Source organism: Carassius auratus, chromosome 46 (genome assembly GCF_003368295.1).
Source record: "Carassius auratus strain Wakin chromosome 46, ASM336829v1, whole genome shotgun sequence".
Lineage (NCBI taxonomy): Eukaryota > Metazoa > Chordata > Actinopteri > Cypriniformes > Cyprinidae > Carassius > Carassius auratus.
Window position 1 is genome coordinate 19,001,190 of NC_039288.1, and position 21,035 is coordinate 19,022,224.

General features: G+C 35.9%; 1 protein-coding gene across 1 annotated transcript; it reads right to left on the reverse strand.

The window, feature by feature from the left end:
* Nucleotides 1-148: 148 nt before the first annotated feature.
* LOC113064484 (lysosome membrane protein 2-like) lies at nucleotides 149-20,988 on the reverse strand. Its single transcript, XM_026235363.1, has 12 exons — nucleotides 20,699-20,988; nucleotides 16,208-16,368; nucleotides 15,421-15,568; nucleotides 15,156-15,350; nucleotides 14,177-14,268; nucleotides 13,976-14,095; nucleotides 10,822-11,000; nucleotides 6,615-6,733; nucleotides 6,407-6,480; nucleotides 6,236-6,287; nucleotides 5,991-6,143; nucleotides 149-2,081 (listed from the first exon to the last, which is right to left on the reverse strand). The coding sequence occupies exons 1-12, from the start codon at nucleotides 20,819-20,821 to the stop codon at nucleotides 1,974-1,976; spliced, it is 1,524 nt and encodes a 507-aa protein (XP_026091148.1). The 5' UTR covers nucleotides 20,822-20,988; the 3' UTR covers nucleotides 149-1,973.
* Between the last annotated feature and the right edge of the window lie 47 nt (nucleotides 20,989-21,035).

Genomic DNA, 21,035 nt, shown 5'->3' on the forward strand with positions numbered 1-21,035 from the left:
CACCAGTCCCAGAACACTCACTCCCTCACCAGTCCCAGGACACTCACTCTCTCACCTGCCCCAGACACTCAGAAGTAGAGGAGTTATTTTTAATAATTATGAGGAAAAAAAGCAAAAAATGAAAATAAAAAGTACAACACAAAAATGACCAAATATGTGCCTTTCAGAGAGACTTTTTATTATATTTTCTTATAAATCCACCAAATAAAGGCTTCATTTTATATACAAAACTGTACAATTATTTGTGCAGTCTGAATCTAGAAATCTAAGAGCTGGACAGATGCAGAAGGCATTAAACAGATCGAAGGCCACTGAGTTTTAGTTTACACACTGATGAAGGCATGATTTTGCATTATTAAACACCTGAAATGATGAAAAGCCCTGAAAGGCATTTAAACCAAGTTACATTCAGTCTTAAACACTAACATCTGAACTCAAAAATTGATTTCTTCCATTGACATCCAAGCAAATCTAACTCATCAAGTGCAATATTTATTTTTTGAACTCAGTATAACAACATGAAGATGTTTGGCACATCAATATAACAAGATAAAGAAATCATATCAATTCAAATAAATGGTTTAGAGTTCGAAACTATTTTGACCATCTCAAAAAACAGTGCGTTAAATGTGCAGCCACAGAATTAAATTTAATATTGTGTATTTTAGTGCAATATGATAATAAATACCTTGAGTTATGATAAGAGGTTATTATGTTATGAGTTTGCGCTGAAGCATCTAGTTTAGGAAAGCCAGTGCAAACACATTAAACAGTAACGTGTCAAAACCACCATTTGATCCTAAATAACGAAAATATAAGGACTGAAGCTTTGAAAATACTTGTTCATATTTCAGAAAAGATCCTGAAATATTAGTTCAGTAACAGTAAAAGAAGTGCACGCTCATTGCAATTCTGCTGTCTAATAATACTTATAGATTATATTCATTTCAGAACAATTCTCATCTAAAATCATTCAGGCAGTCGTCTGCGTTCAGTGTTTGAGGATCAAAGATCACGTTCAGAGAAGTGTGTATGTCTGACATTACGTTATTAACGAAATTAACGTTAGATTACATATTCCACAACATCAAATCAACAACTTTAGCATTTTAAGCTTATGAATGAATCAGCTGTTCACTGAAATAACACTCTTCATGATGAAAGGCACAGCAGGTTCAGTCACATGTGGCTCGTTCACACAGGATGGGTTGTTATATTGTTTGTCACATGTGTGTGTTTGGCTGCGGTCAGTCACGTCAAGGTAAAACTACTTTCTATATTCTGTTTAAATTCAGGAACAATTCATGTGTGAAAAAGATTTATTTAAGATTTATGAAATTTATATACGATTTGAATGACTTGGAATAAACTTATACGATGCATATTTGTCAGTCATAAATGAAACTGTATTAGTGCTAAAGAACTGAATGTGTTTTATACAATAACAAGGTTTATATATCTACTATCAGCAAATACAATCTGTTTCAATCTCATGCATTTTATTAAAAATTGCTTGTTCAACATCTAGTCATATTTCAACCATGAAAACATAATACATCTAATAAATGCAAATTAGTTGTTTAGAAATCTGGCTTTGTTATGTATGAATGACAAATATGCATCACATTAAGTTTAATGTAGATGGAATTCAAACACATAAATCTTAAATTTAGGCCTGATTTCAGTAGAGTGATCAGTGGACGGCGAGGGCTGCATTTGGGTCCAAATTGAGTTTCTTAACATTTGATCTGTGATACTCTTTAAAAAAATCCCTGACAGCAGTTTTAAATGTCGCTTAAAGTGTATAAATATGAAATGAAATGGGTGCAGAGTGACCATGAAGTGTGTGTTCAGTCGTTCATCGAGATGCTTGTCTGCTAACGAGTGTGAATCATGACGACTGACACACACCGCTCTACTGAGAGTGAAAGCACCTGTGACACACACACACACACACACACACACACAGCCGCTTAAGACTTGTCCACAGGCATCATGCCGATATAAGTGCCATTTTTCTCATCTTGATCGTTCACTTTGGCGGCGACAGGAGCGTATGATGTGTCTTTCTTTGCAGACGGCTGAAAAGAAGAACATATAAGATTAGATATAAGAAAGACAAGATTGATTTAGTACGAGTTATAAAAATAAAATATGAGTTATAAAAATAGTGGGAGTTGGGAAAACAAGTTCATGTATTTAAGGAGATCATGTTTCAGTCCTTGAACTAATTTGCAAGCTTCACGTGATCAACCAGACTTGATTCAATTCAAGCTGAAGTGAGTTAAGCCTGTTTCACGTACTTCCATTAGAGTATTTCCATTTATATTTTGAATAAAACCCATGAAGGGCTTAATTTTTTTATTGTTATTATTGTTTTGTTTTATTCTTGTCACAGTTGACTGTTAAACTGCACTTTGTGATGCACTCGTATCAGAAATAAATAAACGAAAAATCTAAATATTAAAAAGTGTACTGAAAGGAAACTAATATGCAATATACGGAACGTGAATATGTATATTACATTTACATATGAAGTAAAAACATCAGAAATGGGAAACATTTCATATATTAACATATACATCTAGCCCGTGTTAAAAAAGTTGCATATAAAGATAAAATATATATGTATTGCTGACATATATGGTTGCTGGTTGCTTTATATATATATAATAACCAAAATATAAATATTATTAACATATATACAAATAATTTTATTTATCTTACATATCTTAAACTTTTCAGAGAATGCACTTATGTGAAGATTATGCATATCTGGCAATATCAGTCTAGTTATAGAGTAATATATGTCATGTATTACATTTCTGGGAATAACCAAATGCTAGTTGATCTAATAATCCAGACAATTTAATTTACTCAAAGATTGCATATAGTGCATTTTAAGATTTTCTGTTGAGTTTATTTAATTTTCATTCATGCATTTGGTTAATGCTTTTATCCAAAGTGACTTGCATTGCATTTAGGGTGTGATTTGATCAGTTCATGCATTTCCTGTGAACTGAACCCATGTGTGAAACAGGCCTGTAAACTTACAGGAGAGCAGTGGAAAGCCTCAGCTTAACTTCAGTCTAAACAAAACCAGATCAGCACAACACGATGTTCATCCGGTTATAGTGACATACAAGCCAGCATGTTAAATTAACAAAAGCACAGAGTTACTGATCATGAGAGCAGCATGAGTTATGACAGGAAGCCGTCTGGAGACTGATTCATTTATATAAACCACAGACAGATGAACAGCAGGCTCAGGATGAAACCTCCACTCCTCTAGATACAGGATACTCGTCATTTAAAGAAGTCATGCCACCATTAAAAAGATATGCTGTGTCTAACGGAAAGCAGAGAGGAAGCTACCGAAGGGAACAGCGGTTTTTAAAAAGACCAAACTATATAACTCATGTATGGCATCTGAATGCTATTTATCTGAGACTAAAATAAACTATACTAACAGAATTTACCTCGTAAAAAAATAAACTAAAAAAAAAAATAACTTTTTAAATTACTTCAGTCACTGAAAATGAAATTTTTAATTGCAGTTTTATTTATTATATGTTATTAGCTTGTAAAGTCATAGCTGTTTAATGCTATTTTGAGCTGTTGATCTTTGATCTGCTATTGGCAATTATTATTATTTACTTTTATTAATTACAATTTATGCACAGTTTAACCTAAAAACATCATAAAAATGATTATTTGCAATAATAGTTAATAGAATTCACAACAATTAAAAAGCAGAAACATAAAAATGTCCCCAGTTTCCATTTCAGAAAACTTATCAGCCTACATAAAACAATTAATAAAACTAGAAAACATCAGAATCTGCTGAATTGGAAAATGTGTAGCATTAAAAAGAGAGAGAGAGAGAAATGAACAAAATGACCAGAATCTGAACGTTCCTGGTTCAGGCAACATTTTGAATAACATGCATTCAAACAGTTTGAATGGCATGCAGTGAAATGCTTTTTAAATGCTACTTTGTGAATATTTAGAGAACATGCTGAACTAAAGCTTTCATAACGTTCAGGAACACTTTTTTTTTTTTCACTTTTAGCACTGACTGATTTTTTTTCCTTCAGATTTCTCTGCTCTACAGCAGCAAGTGTGTGAATGAGAATATTGATCCAAAAAGACTAAAGTAGAAGAATAGCATTCAGTTTCCATAACAAACCCACTCAGAGCACATTTTGAAATATTTGTGGAATGATTAGATGGCAGCTTTAGTGCGTGTGAACTGTGCTGACAGTGAATGTCACATTTTTGGGTTTCAGTTCAAACTTTGGTGGGAAAGAATAAACTGGAGAATAATGGAGATTTTTCTGAAAGCCTAAACATTCTCTCACACACACATACACACATAAAAACACACACTTCATGACCTTCAAGATAAGCGTTATGTTACAGCTGGAAGTTTGAAGCCATTTGAAAAGCTTTTAGTTTTAATGTTTGAAGTCTTTCAGACAGACAGATCACTATGTGTTTTCTCAGGTCTGTTTGAGGACAAAGGCATTGCTAAACATTGCATATGAGGTCCTGGGGTTTAGCCAAGCTGTTGCTAGGGTTTTCTGTGTAGTTGCTAGGTGGTCGTTAGGATGTTCTGGAGAAATGAGATTACCAAAGTTGTTAGAGTGTTACTAGGCAGTTGCTAGGGTGCTCTGGGTGGTTGCTAGGGAGCTGCTAGGGTGTCCCGGGGAAATGAGAAAACCAAAGTTGCTAGGGTGTTACTAGGCGGTTGCTAGGTTGTTCTGGTTGGTTGCTAGGGTTTCCTGAGGAAATCAGAAAACCAAAGTCGCTAGGGTGTCTTGGGTGGTTGCTAAGCAGTTGCTTGGGTATCCTTGGGAAATTAGAAAACCAAAGTTGCTAGAATGTTACTAGGTGGTTACAAGGTTGTTCTGGGCGGTTGCTAGGAAATTGCTAGGGTGTTCACTAAGATCCAATATTAGTGCTGTTGGCTCTTAGTGCTGCGTTTGACACTATTGACCACAACATTCTTTTGCATATACTAGAACACTTTTGTAGGCATTAATGGAAGTGCATTAGCATGGTTTAAATCTTACTTATATGTCCGCCATCAATTGGTGGCAGTGAATGAAGAGGTATCATATCGATCACAAGTGCTGGATGGAGTGCCTCAAGGCTCAGTACTAGGGCCGCTACTCTTCACACTTTACATGTTACCCTCGGGAGTTATCGTCAGGAAACACGGTGTTAGCTTTCACTGTTATACTGAAGATACTCAGCTCTATATTTCTTTGTGGCCTGGTGAAACACACCAATTTGAAAAGCTAATGGGATGCATAGTCGATATAAAAAACTGGATGACGAATATCCTTGCCGTTTGTAAATGAATGCACAGACACTATTTAAACTGAACAGAGATTACATCACTGAATTCAATAATAAACTGGCTTTAACTGTCCTTTTGCATTATTGACACACTGTTTTCCTAATTAATGCTGTTCGGTTGCTTTGACGCAATCTTTTTTGTTTAAAGCGCTCTATGAATAAAGGTGACTTGACTTGACTTCTGGGGAAGTGAAAAAAACTAAATTGCTAGGGTGTTACTAGGTATTTGCTATTTTGGTCTGGGTTGTTGCTAGGCAGTTGCTAGGGTGTTTTTGGGAAATTTGAACAAAAAAAGCTAGAGGGTTACTAGGCGGTTGCTAGGGTGTTACTAGGCGGTTGCTGGGGTGTTCTGGGTGGTTGCTAGGCAATTGCTAGAGTGTTCTGAGGAAATGAGAAAACCAAAGTTGCTAGGGTGTTACTAGGCGGTTCTGGGTGGTTGCTAGGCAATTTCTAGTGTGTTCAGGGGAAATGAGAAAACCAAAGTTGCTAGGGTGTTTCTAGGCGGTTGCTAGGGTGTTCTGGGTGGTTGCTAGGCAATTGCTAGTGTGTTCTGGGGAAATGAGAAATCCAAAATTGCTAGGGTGTTACTAGGCGGTTTCTAGGGTGTCCTGGGTGGTTGCTATTACCTTGTTCTCATAGAAGCGAATGGCGAGGATGATGGAGACAAGCACCAGAATGACTCCCAGAGACACGAGGATGAGCGGGAAATGAGACACCAGAGTCACGATCAGCAGCAGCTTCTGAATCCTCGCTGCTGAAGCGTCGTCAATCACCACAGACTGAAAAACATCAGAAAACCTTCAGTTCCACAAAAGAAAACATTGGTTACTAAATCATCCCATTCAGGGGAAACTTCTGACACTCTTATGACCTCATTCAGAAACAAGATGGGAAAGATGGTGTTATTGAGATTCCTGGTCAACCTGAGGAAACAAAGGACAAAGACCTTCAGCTTTAAAACTATAGAACATACACTCACACTCATGGCTGCTTACCAACACGGCCTGATTAAAAATATATCTAACAGGAAAGCATCACTCACGGAAAGCCACTAACTCTCTCGAGTTGAATGTTGAACTGGGCTCGTTTCATGGCACGAACAGGCACTCCCATAGTCTAAGGGAAAAAAAGTCCGAAATCTAAGCTTGACTGCTGCAATCAAACCAATGATGTCACAAAAATACTTCAGACAAGAAAAAATACATTAAAGAACGCAACAAAGTGTCTTATCATATCACAACAGATCTTACAGGGTTCAGATCCAGAAAGGTCTGATGATGCTCATGCACCGGAGAAATGCCATCGATAGCTTGGGCATACTTCTCATCGCCCAGATGAAAGTGAGGGAAAGACACGACGACAGGAGCACCTGATACACAAAACAACAACAATTACATTTAGCCTTTTACCTGATGCTTTTATCCAAAGGACAATAGAAGCAATCAAAACTAAGAAAAGGGCAATAATTATGTAAGTGTTGTGACAAGTCTCAGTTAGCTCAATGCGGTACACATAGCAAGGCTTTTTTTCTATTATATACAAAACAAGCTGGTGTTAGAGGCCTTTTTTGCTTTTGTTAATTGTAAAATAAATAAAAAACAAACAAAAAGAATACAAAAAAATAAATGAATAAATAAAGCTAGTGTTTTTTTTAAGAAAACAAGCAGTTAGTAAATGAATAGAGTCCAAGGCTAAAAGGGGCAAGTTTTTAAAGAATATAATTAGAATCGATAGAGCTAGAGTTATAGGGTCAAATAAAGATAGAAGAGATGTGTTTTTAGTTTTTACAATGCTGCATTTCTGAAGCTTTGCTCCAAAGTGCAATCAAGGCTTTCATTTGACTAGTTCATGCATAATTATTTAGTTTTTTTTTATTACCCTGATATTGTATACTGCATAAAGAAAACTGAATGTTTTTGTAGTACTATTAAGATTTTTTTCCATTGTAAAAATTATTTTCATGACTTTCAATTTTCAGTAAAATACAGTACATCATGGTAAAAAATGACTTTTACATTATTATTATTATTATTTTAAACAAGTATTAATTAAATAATGTATGAAATGATGATCACATTAAATTCATAATTAAATTAAAACATTTTAATATATATTTGTAGAAAGCAGCTATTTTAATAATACTTCACAATATTACTGTTTTTACTGTTTTTTGTTTTTAATGCATATTGATGAGCAGAAGAGACTTCTTAAAAAAAAACTAATCAACAAATTTAAAAAAAATAGTAAACTCTGTTTGCAAGCATTCATCATCCTGCCGCACATACTGTTTTACACACTTCTTTCATTAACAAGTCAGTGACCTTGTCAGATAAAGGAATGTACTACAAACTCATAGAACAACAGTCATTATGAATGTTTTCAGTTGTATAACAACAGAAATTACGTCTCCTACACACATTGTCGTAACAATGCCTTCTCCGAAACGACCCCCCTGAGAGATGAGGAGGTTCATCCTGTCGTGACATTAAAGAGGCTCTTGCTATCAGGAGAAGATGAAGGAAACTCTGACCTTGAGCATGAAAACATTCAGGAGTAGCCGCGAATAACACTGACTCCTGTGTTACTGGGACAGAGGTGAGAGTTTTCCAGGCCTCGTGTTTGGCAGCACACAGTCTTGAGTGTGTGTCTGTGTGTGTGTGTGTGTGTGTGTGTGTGTGTGTGTTATTCCATACACCTGTAATATGCAAGTGCTCAAATGCTTTGGCAATGTTTTAATCGCGTGTTGAAGCTCACATGAGCACAGCATGACAGAAAACCATAAAACACAAACACAGAGCTGAGAGGAAGGTCAGCAGATATTTTGTGTGTGTTTCACTTTATGGATCAAAATAATACCCAGAATTCTCTTAAATCTGAAAAAAGTCTAGTCAGGCAGAAAGTGGCAAAAAAACCAACATTAATTTGCAACAGCTTAAAAACAGTTAAAATTTCATAGAAACTGCATAGCAACAGACTAGAACACTCATAACACCCTAGCAACAGGTTTAAAACACTGAAAAACCCTTGCAACTGCCCAAAACTCTGAGAAAACCCTAGTTACTGCATAGCAACAGCCTAAACATTCGATAACCATAGAGAGCATGACCACAACCTAATAACACCCTAGCAACTGCACAGCAACAGACTAAGACTTGTGGAACTACATGAAAATTGGATAACAACAGCCAAAAAAACACTCAGATTGCATAGAAACAGACTAAAACATGTGGAACACGGTAGAATTTGCATAGCAACAGCTTAAAAATTTTCAAACTACATAGCAACTGCCCAAAACTCTCAGAACACCCTAAAAACTCCATAGAAACAGCCTAACAACATTCAAACACCAGAGAAATTCCATAACAACAGTCTTAAACACTCGGAACACACTAACAACTGCATAGCAACAGTCTTAAGCACTCAGAAAACACCAGCAACTGCACAGCAACAGTCTTAAACACTCAGAACACACTAGCAACTGCATAGCAACAGTCTTAAACACTCAGAACACACTAGCAACTGCATAGCAACAGTCTGAAACACTCAGAACACACTAGAAATGGCATAGCAACCGTCTAAAACACTCGGAAAACACTAGCAACTGCATAGCAACACCCTAAAACATTCAGAATACACTACCAACTGCATAGCAACACCCTAAAAGACTCTGAACACACTAGCAACTGCATAGCAACAGTCTTAGACACTCAGAACACACTAGCAATGACATAGCAACAGTCTAAAACACTCTGAACACACTAGCAACTGCATAGCAACAGTCTTAGACACTCAGAACACACTAGCAATGGCATAGCAACAGTCTTAAACACTCAGAACACACTAGCAATGGCATAGCAACAGTCTAAAACACTCTGAACACACTAGCAACTGCATAGCAACAGTCTTAAACACTCGGAGCACACTAGCAACTGCATAGCAACAGTCTTAAACACTCAGAACACACTAGCAACTGCATAGCATACTAGCAACGGTCCTAAACACTCAGAACACACTAGCAATGGCATAGCAACAGTCTAAAACACTCGGAAAACACTAGCAACTGCATAGCAACACCCTAAAACATTCAGAATACACTACCAACTGCATAGCAACACCCTAAAAGACTCTGAACACACTAGCAACTGCATAGCAACAGTCTTAGACACTCAGAACACACTAGCAACTGCATAGCAACAGTCTGAAACACTCAGAACACACTAGCAATGGCATAGCAACACCCTAAACAGTCAGTACACACTAGCAACTGCATAGCAACAGTCTTAGACACTCAGAACACACTAGCAACTGCATAGCAACAGTCTAAAACACTCAGAACACACTAGCAATGGCATAGCAACACCCTAAAATACCCTGAACACATTAGCAACTGCATAGCAACAGTCTTAAACACTCAGAACACACTAGCAACTGCATAGCAACGGTCTTAAACACTCAGAACACACTAGAAATGGCATAGCAACAGTCTAAAACACTCGGAAAACACTAGCAACTGCATAGCAACACCCTAAAACATTCAGAATACACTACCAACTGCATAGCAACACCCTAAAAGACTCTGAACACACTAGCAACTGCATAGCAACAGTCTTAGACACTCAGAACACATTAGCAACTGCATAGCAACAGTCTTAAACACTCAGAACACACTAGCAACTGCATAGCAACAGTCTAAAACACTCTGAACACACTAGCAATGGCATAGCAACACCCTAAAATACTCTGAACACATTAGCAACTGCATAGCAACAGTCTTAAACACTCAGAACACACTAGCAACTGCATAGCAACGGTCTTAAACACTCAGAACACACTAGAAATGGCATAGCAACAGTCTAAAACACTCGGAAAACACTAGCAACTGCATAGCAACACCCTAAAACATTCAGAATACACTACCAACTGCATAGCAACACCCTAAAAGACTCTGAACACACTAGCAACTGCATAGCAACAGTCTTAGACACTCAGAAAACATTAGCAACTGCATAGCAACAGTCTTAAACACTCAGAACACACTAGCAATGGCATAGCAACAGTCTAAAACACTCTGAACACACTAGCAACTGCATAGCAACAGTCCTAAACACTAAAAACTCACTAGCAACTGCATAGCAACAGTTTTAAACACTCAGAACACACTAGTAACTGCATAGCAACACCCTAAACAGTCAGTACACACTAGCAACTCTATAGCAACAGCCTAAAACTCTCAGAATGCCCTAGCAACTGCATCGAAACTTCCTAAAAAATACAACAAGCAATAATTAAAGTATACAATTAAATGAATAATTAAATGAAATTAGAATTCAATTAATTTAAGCATTATATTAACTGAGATTGCTTTAATCTTTCATTTTTGTTAGATAATATATATGCAAGTTGTGTATGTTCTTGCATGTATTATGCATGTATGTATGTATGTATGCAGCACCTCACCATTCCGACACACAGACACATCCAGCACACCATCATCGAGGCATTTATTTGGTGTCACACAGAATCCCTCATTTTCTGGGTTGTTCTTGCCGCTGGCCAGCGTGTCCCGGGGCGGCGTGAAGCGGTATGCTGGGATGCCCTTCAGCTCCACCTCCTTCTCAAAGCGCATGTGGATGGACCTGCAGAAGATCCATCAAATATCATCTTTTGCGCAGATAACTACATGTTTAACACATATGTTCCACAACAGATTCTGATTAACCTGGCAAATGTGACCCTGAACGTGACTTTTGACCCCAGGATGCTCAAACAAGCTTGTGTTCACTATAAAGTGTTCAGGAGGCGTTCAGAAACCTGCTTTTCAGTTACACGAAAAGTGTTCAGTAATTTTAGGGGAAATTAGTTTCCCAGACTGACCCAAGCCTGATTAAACCATGTACAAAGGTTACATGAGCCATTCTTGCAGCCGCCTTTCCCTTAAAAATCTGGGTGAGGAGTCAGAGGAAAAGGACAAGGACAGCTGTCCCCGCCAGCACAATAACCCAAGGGTCCGCTGCTCATGTTCAACTAGGTTGAAAGTGATTTGAAAACATTCCAGGGTTGGAGTCTGTTCTCGTGAAACCATGTGTGGCTCCAGCTCATTCCAGAACACATGGGATTCTTTCCTCACCGAACAAAGACGGGCGGTTTAGGGCAGAGTTCCCATTGAAAATAAACCCTAGAGTTAGACGGACAGGTCAACTGGACTTCAGGTGAAAGGTCAAAGCACAACAAGAACACATTATATAGAATATAAAAATAACAGTGTGCATCACTCGCCTTACATCATCAGCTGACATATCCAAAGCGCAGTTCCCAAAATACATTTGAAATGTTAAATAATTTAATAAATAATTGATAATGTAAATTTAAAAAATATGACTAAAATATTACCAAAATTAAACATACAAAAAATAAACACTGAACCATATTAAACTTAATGAATTAAAAATAAAAATGAAATGTTATACAAATTAACTAACTGATAATACTATAGATTTAAAATCTCTTTAACATACAAGTTAGAGGGGAAATCCAAAACTCAGCTTCACTTTATATATATTTTTATTTTTTAATTAAAGGAACAGGTACCAAAACGTTGACATACAGATGGGAAAATAAAAACTGCACCTCATTACTTCAAATAAATAAAAAAATAATTAAATAATAAATTTTTGATAATACATTGAGTATTCATGAAAGTATTTATTCACAAAAAAGTCAAAGTAATAAAAAAAACTGCTTTGATTAACACGTGTAAAGTATCCAGTTGTGAGCTCTACAGTAATTTATTGTCTTGCTTAAAACTGCATGGATATTGTAAAATCCCATCACCCCATTCTATTTCTGTAGTGATATTACGAAGAATTAGATGAAAGTTCTGTTTCCACACTGAGTCTGAGTCTGCCGCAAACGCTAATGTCAGGCAGGGATTCGTGAAGTTCAGACCTTTGTTCCAATTTCATGCCGATTTCAGCAGAACTTCTGCATTTCCACATACAGTGCTTTTAAAAGGGAACTTGAGACTCAGTTATGCAGAGCTACAGGCGTCCACCAACTGTTCAAAATCATCATCAGTTCAGCTCCTGATGATCTAAAAACAGCCAAACTGACCTTAAAAAGACATTTGACCTAAAACATTGTCATTATTGTATGAAAATAAGTCTATGACAATAATGATACTTCTGGTAGAAATATTCCATAAATAAGCAACTCTTGTTTTTTGATAGTGTGTGCACATGTAACAATGCACATGTATATACAGTAGAAGGACTTAAACATTAAAATCTGGAAGTGTTAAAAATGACTAAATGGAAATAAATGTAAAAAATGGATCTAAAATGAAAACGAAATGAAGTTATCTTAAATGGTAATATTTAAAAAGAACAAAAACTAAATGAAATGAGGAAGGCACATAAAACTAATATTACAAAAATTAAACTGAAAATATAAAAAACTGAATGTTAGTTTAATATATATATATATATATATATATATATATATATATATATATATATATATATATATATATATATATATATATATATATAATTTATATGGAATGTATATGTATAATATATGTATATATAATCAAATATAAATTCTAAAAATATGTACTCAGGATGAATTTCAAGATGTTCCCGTGGAACGACTTAAACAGATGTCTTTTTTATTCTTCATTATATTGTGGCATGTTCTAAATGTCCGGATGGTGTGTGATTTATAGCTCTCTTGTTATCAGGACAAAACAGAAAACACATGTGCTGCCAAACACACAATGAGATCAGCCTTCAGAAATAACCTCAGGTACGGCAGAGCCACGCACACATGAGAACAACATCCCAGGAGTTCACAAAAGATTCAAAAGTCATCCTGTACAAAGGCTCAGCTTTTTAATGAAACTGAATTTGACAGAAATGTGCTCTTTCACAAATCAGTGTTAGCACAAGAACTCATGTTGCCACAGCTGTACTCTGACAGGGTTGACAAGTGCCAAGTATTTTTTTAAGATCACTCATGCCACATTAAAGAGCACCACAACTTTATTTTTTATTCATTATGAATCTGGCAGAATTTTAAGGTTGATACTCAAGCATTAAGTTCACACATTAACAAGAAGCCAAATCAATATCGATTCTAAACGAGAACTGTTAACGGTATTATTAATATCCACTCAGCTGACAGCTACCTGTTGTAATCTGTTCAAGTTGTGCACAAAATAGACAATGTTTTTCTGTAATCCATCATTTTCAGTCTCTCTCGTGCTGCGCAACTGGAACCACTTTTAGCTGCTGTTTGGCAGAGATGAGGACTGTCTGAAAGCCCCTTTGATGGGCTTCGTCTATGTTTATTACGCCAACATTACTAAAGATGTGATCGCAAAACAAGCAGGAGAAAAGCCATTGCATGCAAATTTCTAAGTCATAACATGTCTCAATCTCTAAAAATACCATTAAATGGTTTGCCAACTATCTTTAAAAGTCTGTAATTCATCTATTTTGACACTTTCCAAAGGTGTCCCTCAGGGTTCTGTTCCAGGACCGATTTTATTTTCCTTTATTTTCCTAATTTATGGGATAACATTCCATATGTGAAGTGATATAAATATATATACCTGCAGAGGTCAGGGGTGAAGACGTTGAGCCGCTCTTCTTTGGTCAGGAACGGGTGGAAGGAGCTGCCGTCGGTGCCGTTGATCATGTTACTCTGGTTGGTTTTCCAGAAGGACACCATCCTGAGACACAAAGCACATGAAGTCAATCTTCTCCAGCTCTGCTTCATTAAACAGGACATTCAGGAGAATCAGGGACTTTACTTTTCTCCCTTCCAGGTGTAAATGCGGCCGAAGTCCAGGTAGTTCTGCTCTCCGGTGTGATACACAAACTCACCGTCATCGCTGCCGTTTTTCTGACAACACAAGAACAGACGATAAACACACACCCTGATGTACAGAAAATAGATCTGATTATGGTGGTATTTGTGGCTCCTTGTCACCTCAGTTTAAGATTCTTGTTTTAGTTTTCATGGTTTAGCACTTTCTTAACTTTCTGAATTGATCCTCCACTATGTCCCTGCTCTCAAAACTCACTTATTTACAATGGTTCCCAATTGATTGCTTGCCTTAATTTCTGTTCTTTGCTTGTTTTGTAACTTATCTTGTATATTGTATATATGTTTGGTTGTTCATATGTTGTATACTATCTCTTATTAGCGTCATTTTTTTTAAAACACATTATTATTACTATTGTTGTTGTTTGGCAGCATTTTGCATTATTCTCCTAACAATTGTTGTTTTAATTAACAATGAAGACTTCAGTGATACACAATTACCTTTTTGTTACTTCAATTAAGACATTTTGTGCAACACCATGTGGAAATGAAAAATAATGTATATCTTTTACACATTTTTAGGAAAATGGGCACAGCAAGTGTTTTCAACGTTTTTACAAATTCAAGAAAACTCGTTTAAACTAAAAATAGTATTTTAGAATCAATTAAGACACACAATTCAGTACATTGCTAGAGTCCACAGTACTGAAATTTAAAGTAAAGATAATTAAATACTATCATTATCACTTATGATTTAATTTCTCAAGAAAAACACATAGAAAAACTATGTAGACAGCCAAAAGAACCTCAAAGAAACCTGAGGATGAGCCAGGAAAACTTTTGAGGGTGTCCAGATACACAGGTAGAGTGATGTCTCCTCGTGTGTGTGTGTGAGTGTGTGTGTGTGTGTGTGTGACATGTTACTGCAGAAGGATCCACAGATACGCGTCTGATCTGAGACTCACATGCAGCATGAGACCGAAGTATTCGTCTGTTTCTGGTTTTATGGTTTTCAGTCGGGTGAGTAAGGGGTCTTTGAAGCCCCAGAGCAGCTCCTGCACCGTGTGTGTCATGGACATTTTGGTGCCGATGGAGCCCATGAACATGGAGATTGGCCCGGAGACCCAGAATCTTGCACCTTTCAAACGATTAATCACGGCCTGTTTGAGGAAACCAGAACCTGAGACTCAGATCAACTGGAAAATAAAACACACACACACACACACTCACCACCGCTGGGATGTTCACCGTCGTCACCAGATCCACGTAAGGGTCTCCAACTGATTTCTCAGGCTCGAAGACGAAAATCTTGGCTGTGTAAGCAGCAACCTTCGTCCCGTTGTGAACAAACGACACGTTGTGTTTGGGCCTGAACTCTCTGGAACGGGTTAGAGTTACAGAAGAAGAACAAAACACAGTTCAGCTGAGCAGAAATAACACAACTAGATTGACTTTTATTGGCATTACGAGCCTGACTCCAGGAGACAATTAAATGAGCAAGAAACCAATAAAAGAATATTTAAATAAAAAATATGGCAGTGCAAAGAGGAAATGAGGCACAAATGGTTGTATATTGCAAATTATAATTGTACAGTAGAAAGAATTATATGCATAATGTGGAGCATAATACTTGATATATGCATGAAAGTTATTTTGTGTGTGTCTCTCTTTGGTTAAACATCTGATGTTTCAAGAGCGTATTGATTCCTGTTTAAGTGTCTTCTTGGAGTGAGAGAGTGTTAACGACACAGACTTTGATATTTGTTTAGGGTGTGACATAAATGATCCCTCAGAAGTGAGGAGAGCATGAAAACTGCTTCAGCTGTAACTGTATTTAATAATACACACATAATTCTTCAGTAAAGATGATCAACATCTGCAAAGTAGCAGATCTAACTGAAGTAAACTTGGGTGTCAGTTTCCAGCAAATGTTACATTTAAAAATGTTTTTATATTTTAAGATAAATTATTAAAATGAACATGAAAACCGAGCCGTCTGTGTGTTCAGGTGATGTACCTGTAGGTGTACGGCCCCATTGTAGTAACATGAGGTTTGGCTTTTCCTTCCAGAAACTCCTCAGGGTTGGTGAGGTTGAAGATGAAGAACTCCATGTAGACCGGAGGCGGGGGATTCTTCCACGTGCCGAAAATTTTACTGCCTTCCGTCAGCGTGATCTCCTGAACACACAACACAACAGATATTTTACATTACAGTACAAACATTTTTTTGGCTGTAGTTCATGTCTGTAAACTCTGAGGTCATTCGCTTTCAAATTGTTTTTTCGGAGTTGCAAATAAAACAAGAAGTTATAATTATTAGTGTAAATGAAAACGAAATTAAAACCAGTGTATATGAGAGTTGACAAAATCAGAACATCACGTCTGCTTTATTAATCACACTGTATTTATATGAAGTATTTAGGTCATTCCGTGTCACGTGAGGTCACGACCTCATGACCTCCAGCGCTACATTGTTGCACGCTCAAATGTAACATTTCCAAATTCCTCAAATGCTGATAAAATGTATTTCTCTGGCTCAATCAGGTCATTAAACCTTCAGCCAGCAGCAGAAACTCGCAGGAGTCGGGAAGTTTTATGAGAAATATGAAAGACAATAACTAACTTGAGGTGTGTTTGAGACATCAGTCACGGAGGAGGATAGAGATCACTTTACAAACCATTCTGACCAACAACCAGCTGTAATGCAGATATATACTAACCTTCTGTTAATAAGTCACAGTTATGAGCTCATAATCTGATTATTATTGGTCTACATCAGTGTTAATGAACAGACGGTCACTGCACTCAACATCTGAAACACATTTAACTTCCTGTCTGCAAAACTGCATTAGGAATCTCAAAAACACAATGAGTTTCTTCCATCTAAAACTCACACACAAACACACACACACACACACACACAAGGCTGGACTGAATGACCCTCATTAACACACACACACCTCACAGATCACATGACCATCAGCTCACACTCATTCCTCGAATCAACAGCCACAACTTTTCTTTTCTTCCCGTCTTTTCTCATGTAAAAATCCCACAGCCACCAGCCAAGACGTCTTGAAAAAACGCTGAAGTAGAACAATGAGGTGTTTATATCTAAGCTTCACTGGCATTTAATACTCCTTTAATGGACAAAATACTGTTTTTATTATAAGTAGTCAAACTCCAGCTACACAAGCCAAAGAATCGTGCAAAAATTCCTAAACACTATATTCAGAAATTTGGAATCATAATAATGATGTTTTTGTCTCTTCTGCTCACCAAGACTGCATTTTTAAGATCAACAATACAGTAAAAATTTTGAAATATTATTAGAATTTTAAAAAATCTGTTTTCTGTGTTAATCTCTGTTAAACTGTAATTTATTTCTGTGATGCACAGCTGAATTTTCAGCATCATTCCTCCAGTCTTCAGTGTCACATGATCACATTAAAATATGATGATTTACTGCTCAAGAAACATTTCTGATTATTATCAATGTTGAACATAGTTGTGCTGCACAACTCAAAAGAACAGCATTTATCTGAAACATTGTAACATTAAAAATGCACTTTTGATCATTTGAATACATCATCGACGAATAAAACTCTTAATTTATTTGAACGGTAGTTTAAATTGGGTTCAGAATTCACGTATAAACTGGTTCCTGCATTCATACTTTTCCTGAAATACTGATGATGGATGCATTCTTTATTCTGTCATCAAGAAGATTTCCCCATTTTCCTTCTCTTTTAACAAGTACTGAAACAAATTCAGGAAAAAAACAAAGCTATAGCAGAACTGGAAAAAAAGCTGAAAAAACAACATGCAGAATGCAAATAATAAAATGGTATTTAATCTAGCCATATAATCGTCTGTATTTAGCAAAATAAACAGGACAGCCTGCAGATCTTCGGAGGCTGATTTAACTAAGGATACAGTTTAGCAAACAGCTCTAATGTGTGATTTCTCAGACTCAAACGGCTGATTTCCTCCTCCTCAGGCCTGTGTTTTCATGTGTTTGATTATCTGGAGAACTGAAGGAATGAGCTCAGACACAAACCAGAGTTAAACAGACAGTGTGCCGCAGCACTAGATGCCCTGACGCCCAAATCTGACAATAAATTCATAACTTTTCTGACTAAATCTTCAGCTCTAAAACGACAAGCAAATGCTGATCTCAGTGTAAGACAGTGTCATTTGAGAGACGCCATTATAGTCTTTGCTAATATTTTGAATTTAATTAAATTTTTATATTTTCTGTTTTCACTTTATTTATCTTCAAGTGTTTATTCTGTTGTTTATAATATAAAAAAAAGTTAGTTTTGGATTTTTATAAATTTTTATTTATTAGTTTTACTTATTTTAGTACTTTTCATTTACTACAATAGCTAAAACTAATAAATAAACATTTATCAAAACTATACAGACATTGAAAATAAATCTAAAACTAACATATATATTCATTTTCCTTTATAAGTTTTAGTCATTTTAGTTCTTTTCATTGAAACTAAATGAAAATGAAAAAATTAAGCCTTGGAAACTAGCTGAAATAAATGTTAAAATATATTATGAAATAATAAGTAAATATATATATAGTTTAAAAAAAATTATTAGTTTTTGGAATAAAAAAAAAAGTCTATATCGTTTTTATTAAATTAATTAATTTATTTATTTATTTTATATATTTATTTATTAGTTTTAGTTATCTTAAAAGATTTTTAATGTTTTAAAATAAATATCTTCCAAGGCTGCATTTATTTGATTAAAAAAATCAGTAAAATTGTGAAATGTTATTACAATTTTTATTTGAAATAAAAAACTTTTGTAACATCATTAATGTTTTTACTACCACTTTTGATTGATTTAATGCATTCTCAATGAATAATAGTATGATAATGTAAATTGGGTTCAGAATTTTCTGTATTACTGATGACAGATTCACTCTTTACTGTCATCAACATGATTTCCTAATTTTTATTCTGTAATCAAAACTCTGAACGTGCGACCAATCAGAAACTCCCAGAACATCTGCAGTGTGTGTGTGTGTGTGTGTGTGTGTGTGTGTGTGTGTGTGTGTGTGATTTACTCTCCCAAACATCCAGATGAAAGCAGACGAGGCTGATCTGAGGAGTTTGATGTCTCACATATAATCAGTTGTTTGCAGACGCATTTAAACGCCATTCCTGGAGCCGTCTGAACCGCTTCAATCAGCCGCGGCCCCCGCTCTGTTACTCCCAGCTCTGGACTGTGATGCTAAATTACTACCCTGGTAAAAGAACTTCATCTTACACTAAAAACAGCTTGTGCTTGTAGTTTGGGAGTGGTAGATTTAGCTGAATTACAATACAAGAACTTAAGACTGTCCAGATACAGTGATCTGTCTGCAGATGAGCAGCCGAAACACCCAATGATCCACACACTCTCACGCAAACACACACACACACACATTCAGAAAATCCACACAATGTGTTTCCTGTTCAGGACGAGCTGCTGCAGCAGATCATATTAACACACAAACAGAGCGTTCGGATTCAATGTTAAAACACCAAGCTCTCAGAACGTGACTGATCGTCTGATTTCACACTCGTGCGATGCAGAGTATTTACTTTCAAAAGCCAGTAAGAGACTTCTGTGTTCCAGCAGGTGATTCACTGCTACAAACTCATCGTTCTCTACATCATCTGACAAGTGATCATGTGCTCTCTGCAGACGTGACATTTACTTGACGCACCATAAAAGAGAAACTTGAGCATATGAAGTGAAGATAGAAACCACAAGCACATGTTACACGTCACTCTGATTACTCCGAGCACATGCTCCACTGAGACTGAACACAAACGTGGCTGTTTCCCGCCACTGCATGGTTCAAAAAAATGTATCACTTACTGAAAATTTAATAAACTAAAAATAAATAAAATACATATTAATCAATACAGAATATTTGCAAAACATTTAATAAATCATAAAAATGTAACATTAAAATAATAATTGAAAAATTAAAAATCAAATATACAAAATTTACTAAAAATTAAATCAGTTGTAAAAATGTATAAAATAAATTATTTAAAATAAAAATAGTATAGAACAGTATATAATAAATCATAATGTAAAATTAAAATATAAAAAAAATAAAAATAATTATAACACAAAAGAAAATTACAAAAATGTCAAATAAACATTTAAATAATCTAAATAATAATTAATATAGAACCGAAAACATTTAAAATAAATATAATCAATAAAGAGCACTTACTAAAAATAAAAATAATGTAAGAATTACCAAAAATAAATAATTTTAAATAAAATGTATAAAAAAAAAAATCACAAAATGTACATTTTAAATAAATAATTTCAAAATTATCAATATAAGACACTTGCTAAAAATTACTAAAGTACTATTAAAATAACACTTAAAACAAAACAAAAAAATAAAAATACTATAAAAATTATAATATTTAGCTGGCATAATAAATAAACTGTCCCAGTCCTAGGCAAAGACAGCTCTTACCCCCTTCAGCTTGTTGTGGATCAAGGTCTGGAAGAGTCCGGACACAAAGAGTCCGGTTCCCATGATCAGGAGAACAGCGCCGATGACTCCAGACGTGAACATGCAGCAGGATTCCTTCCTCATGGTGCAGGTGTCAGTGAAGCCCAGAGTCCAGCGGGTCAGCAGAGCTCTTCCTCTGAACACACACAGGTTCAGTCAGATCGAGTCACTCTTCTCACACAGTACTTGCTCCAGAAGCTCCTCAGAAGAGTAAACTTGATCCAGCGACCAACTCACTATTTGAATGAATGACAGCAGTGTGGAGGGGCCCGATGTTACCCGGAGTGGGCGGGACTGA

Coding starts and splice junctions, on each gene's coding strand:
- LOC113064484 (XM_026235363.1), bottom strand. CDS start 20,821: ATGAGGAAGGAATCCTGCTGCATGTTCACGTCTGGAGTCATCGGCGCT. Junction 15,569..16,207: donor ATGGGGCCGTACACCTACAG/GTACATCACCTG, acceptor AACCCGTTCCAG/AGAGTTCAGGCCCAAACACA. Junction 2,082..5,990: donor TTCGCTTCTATGAGAACAAG/GTAATAGCAACC, acceptor TCTTCTTTTCAG/CCGTCTGCAAAGAAAGACAC.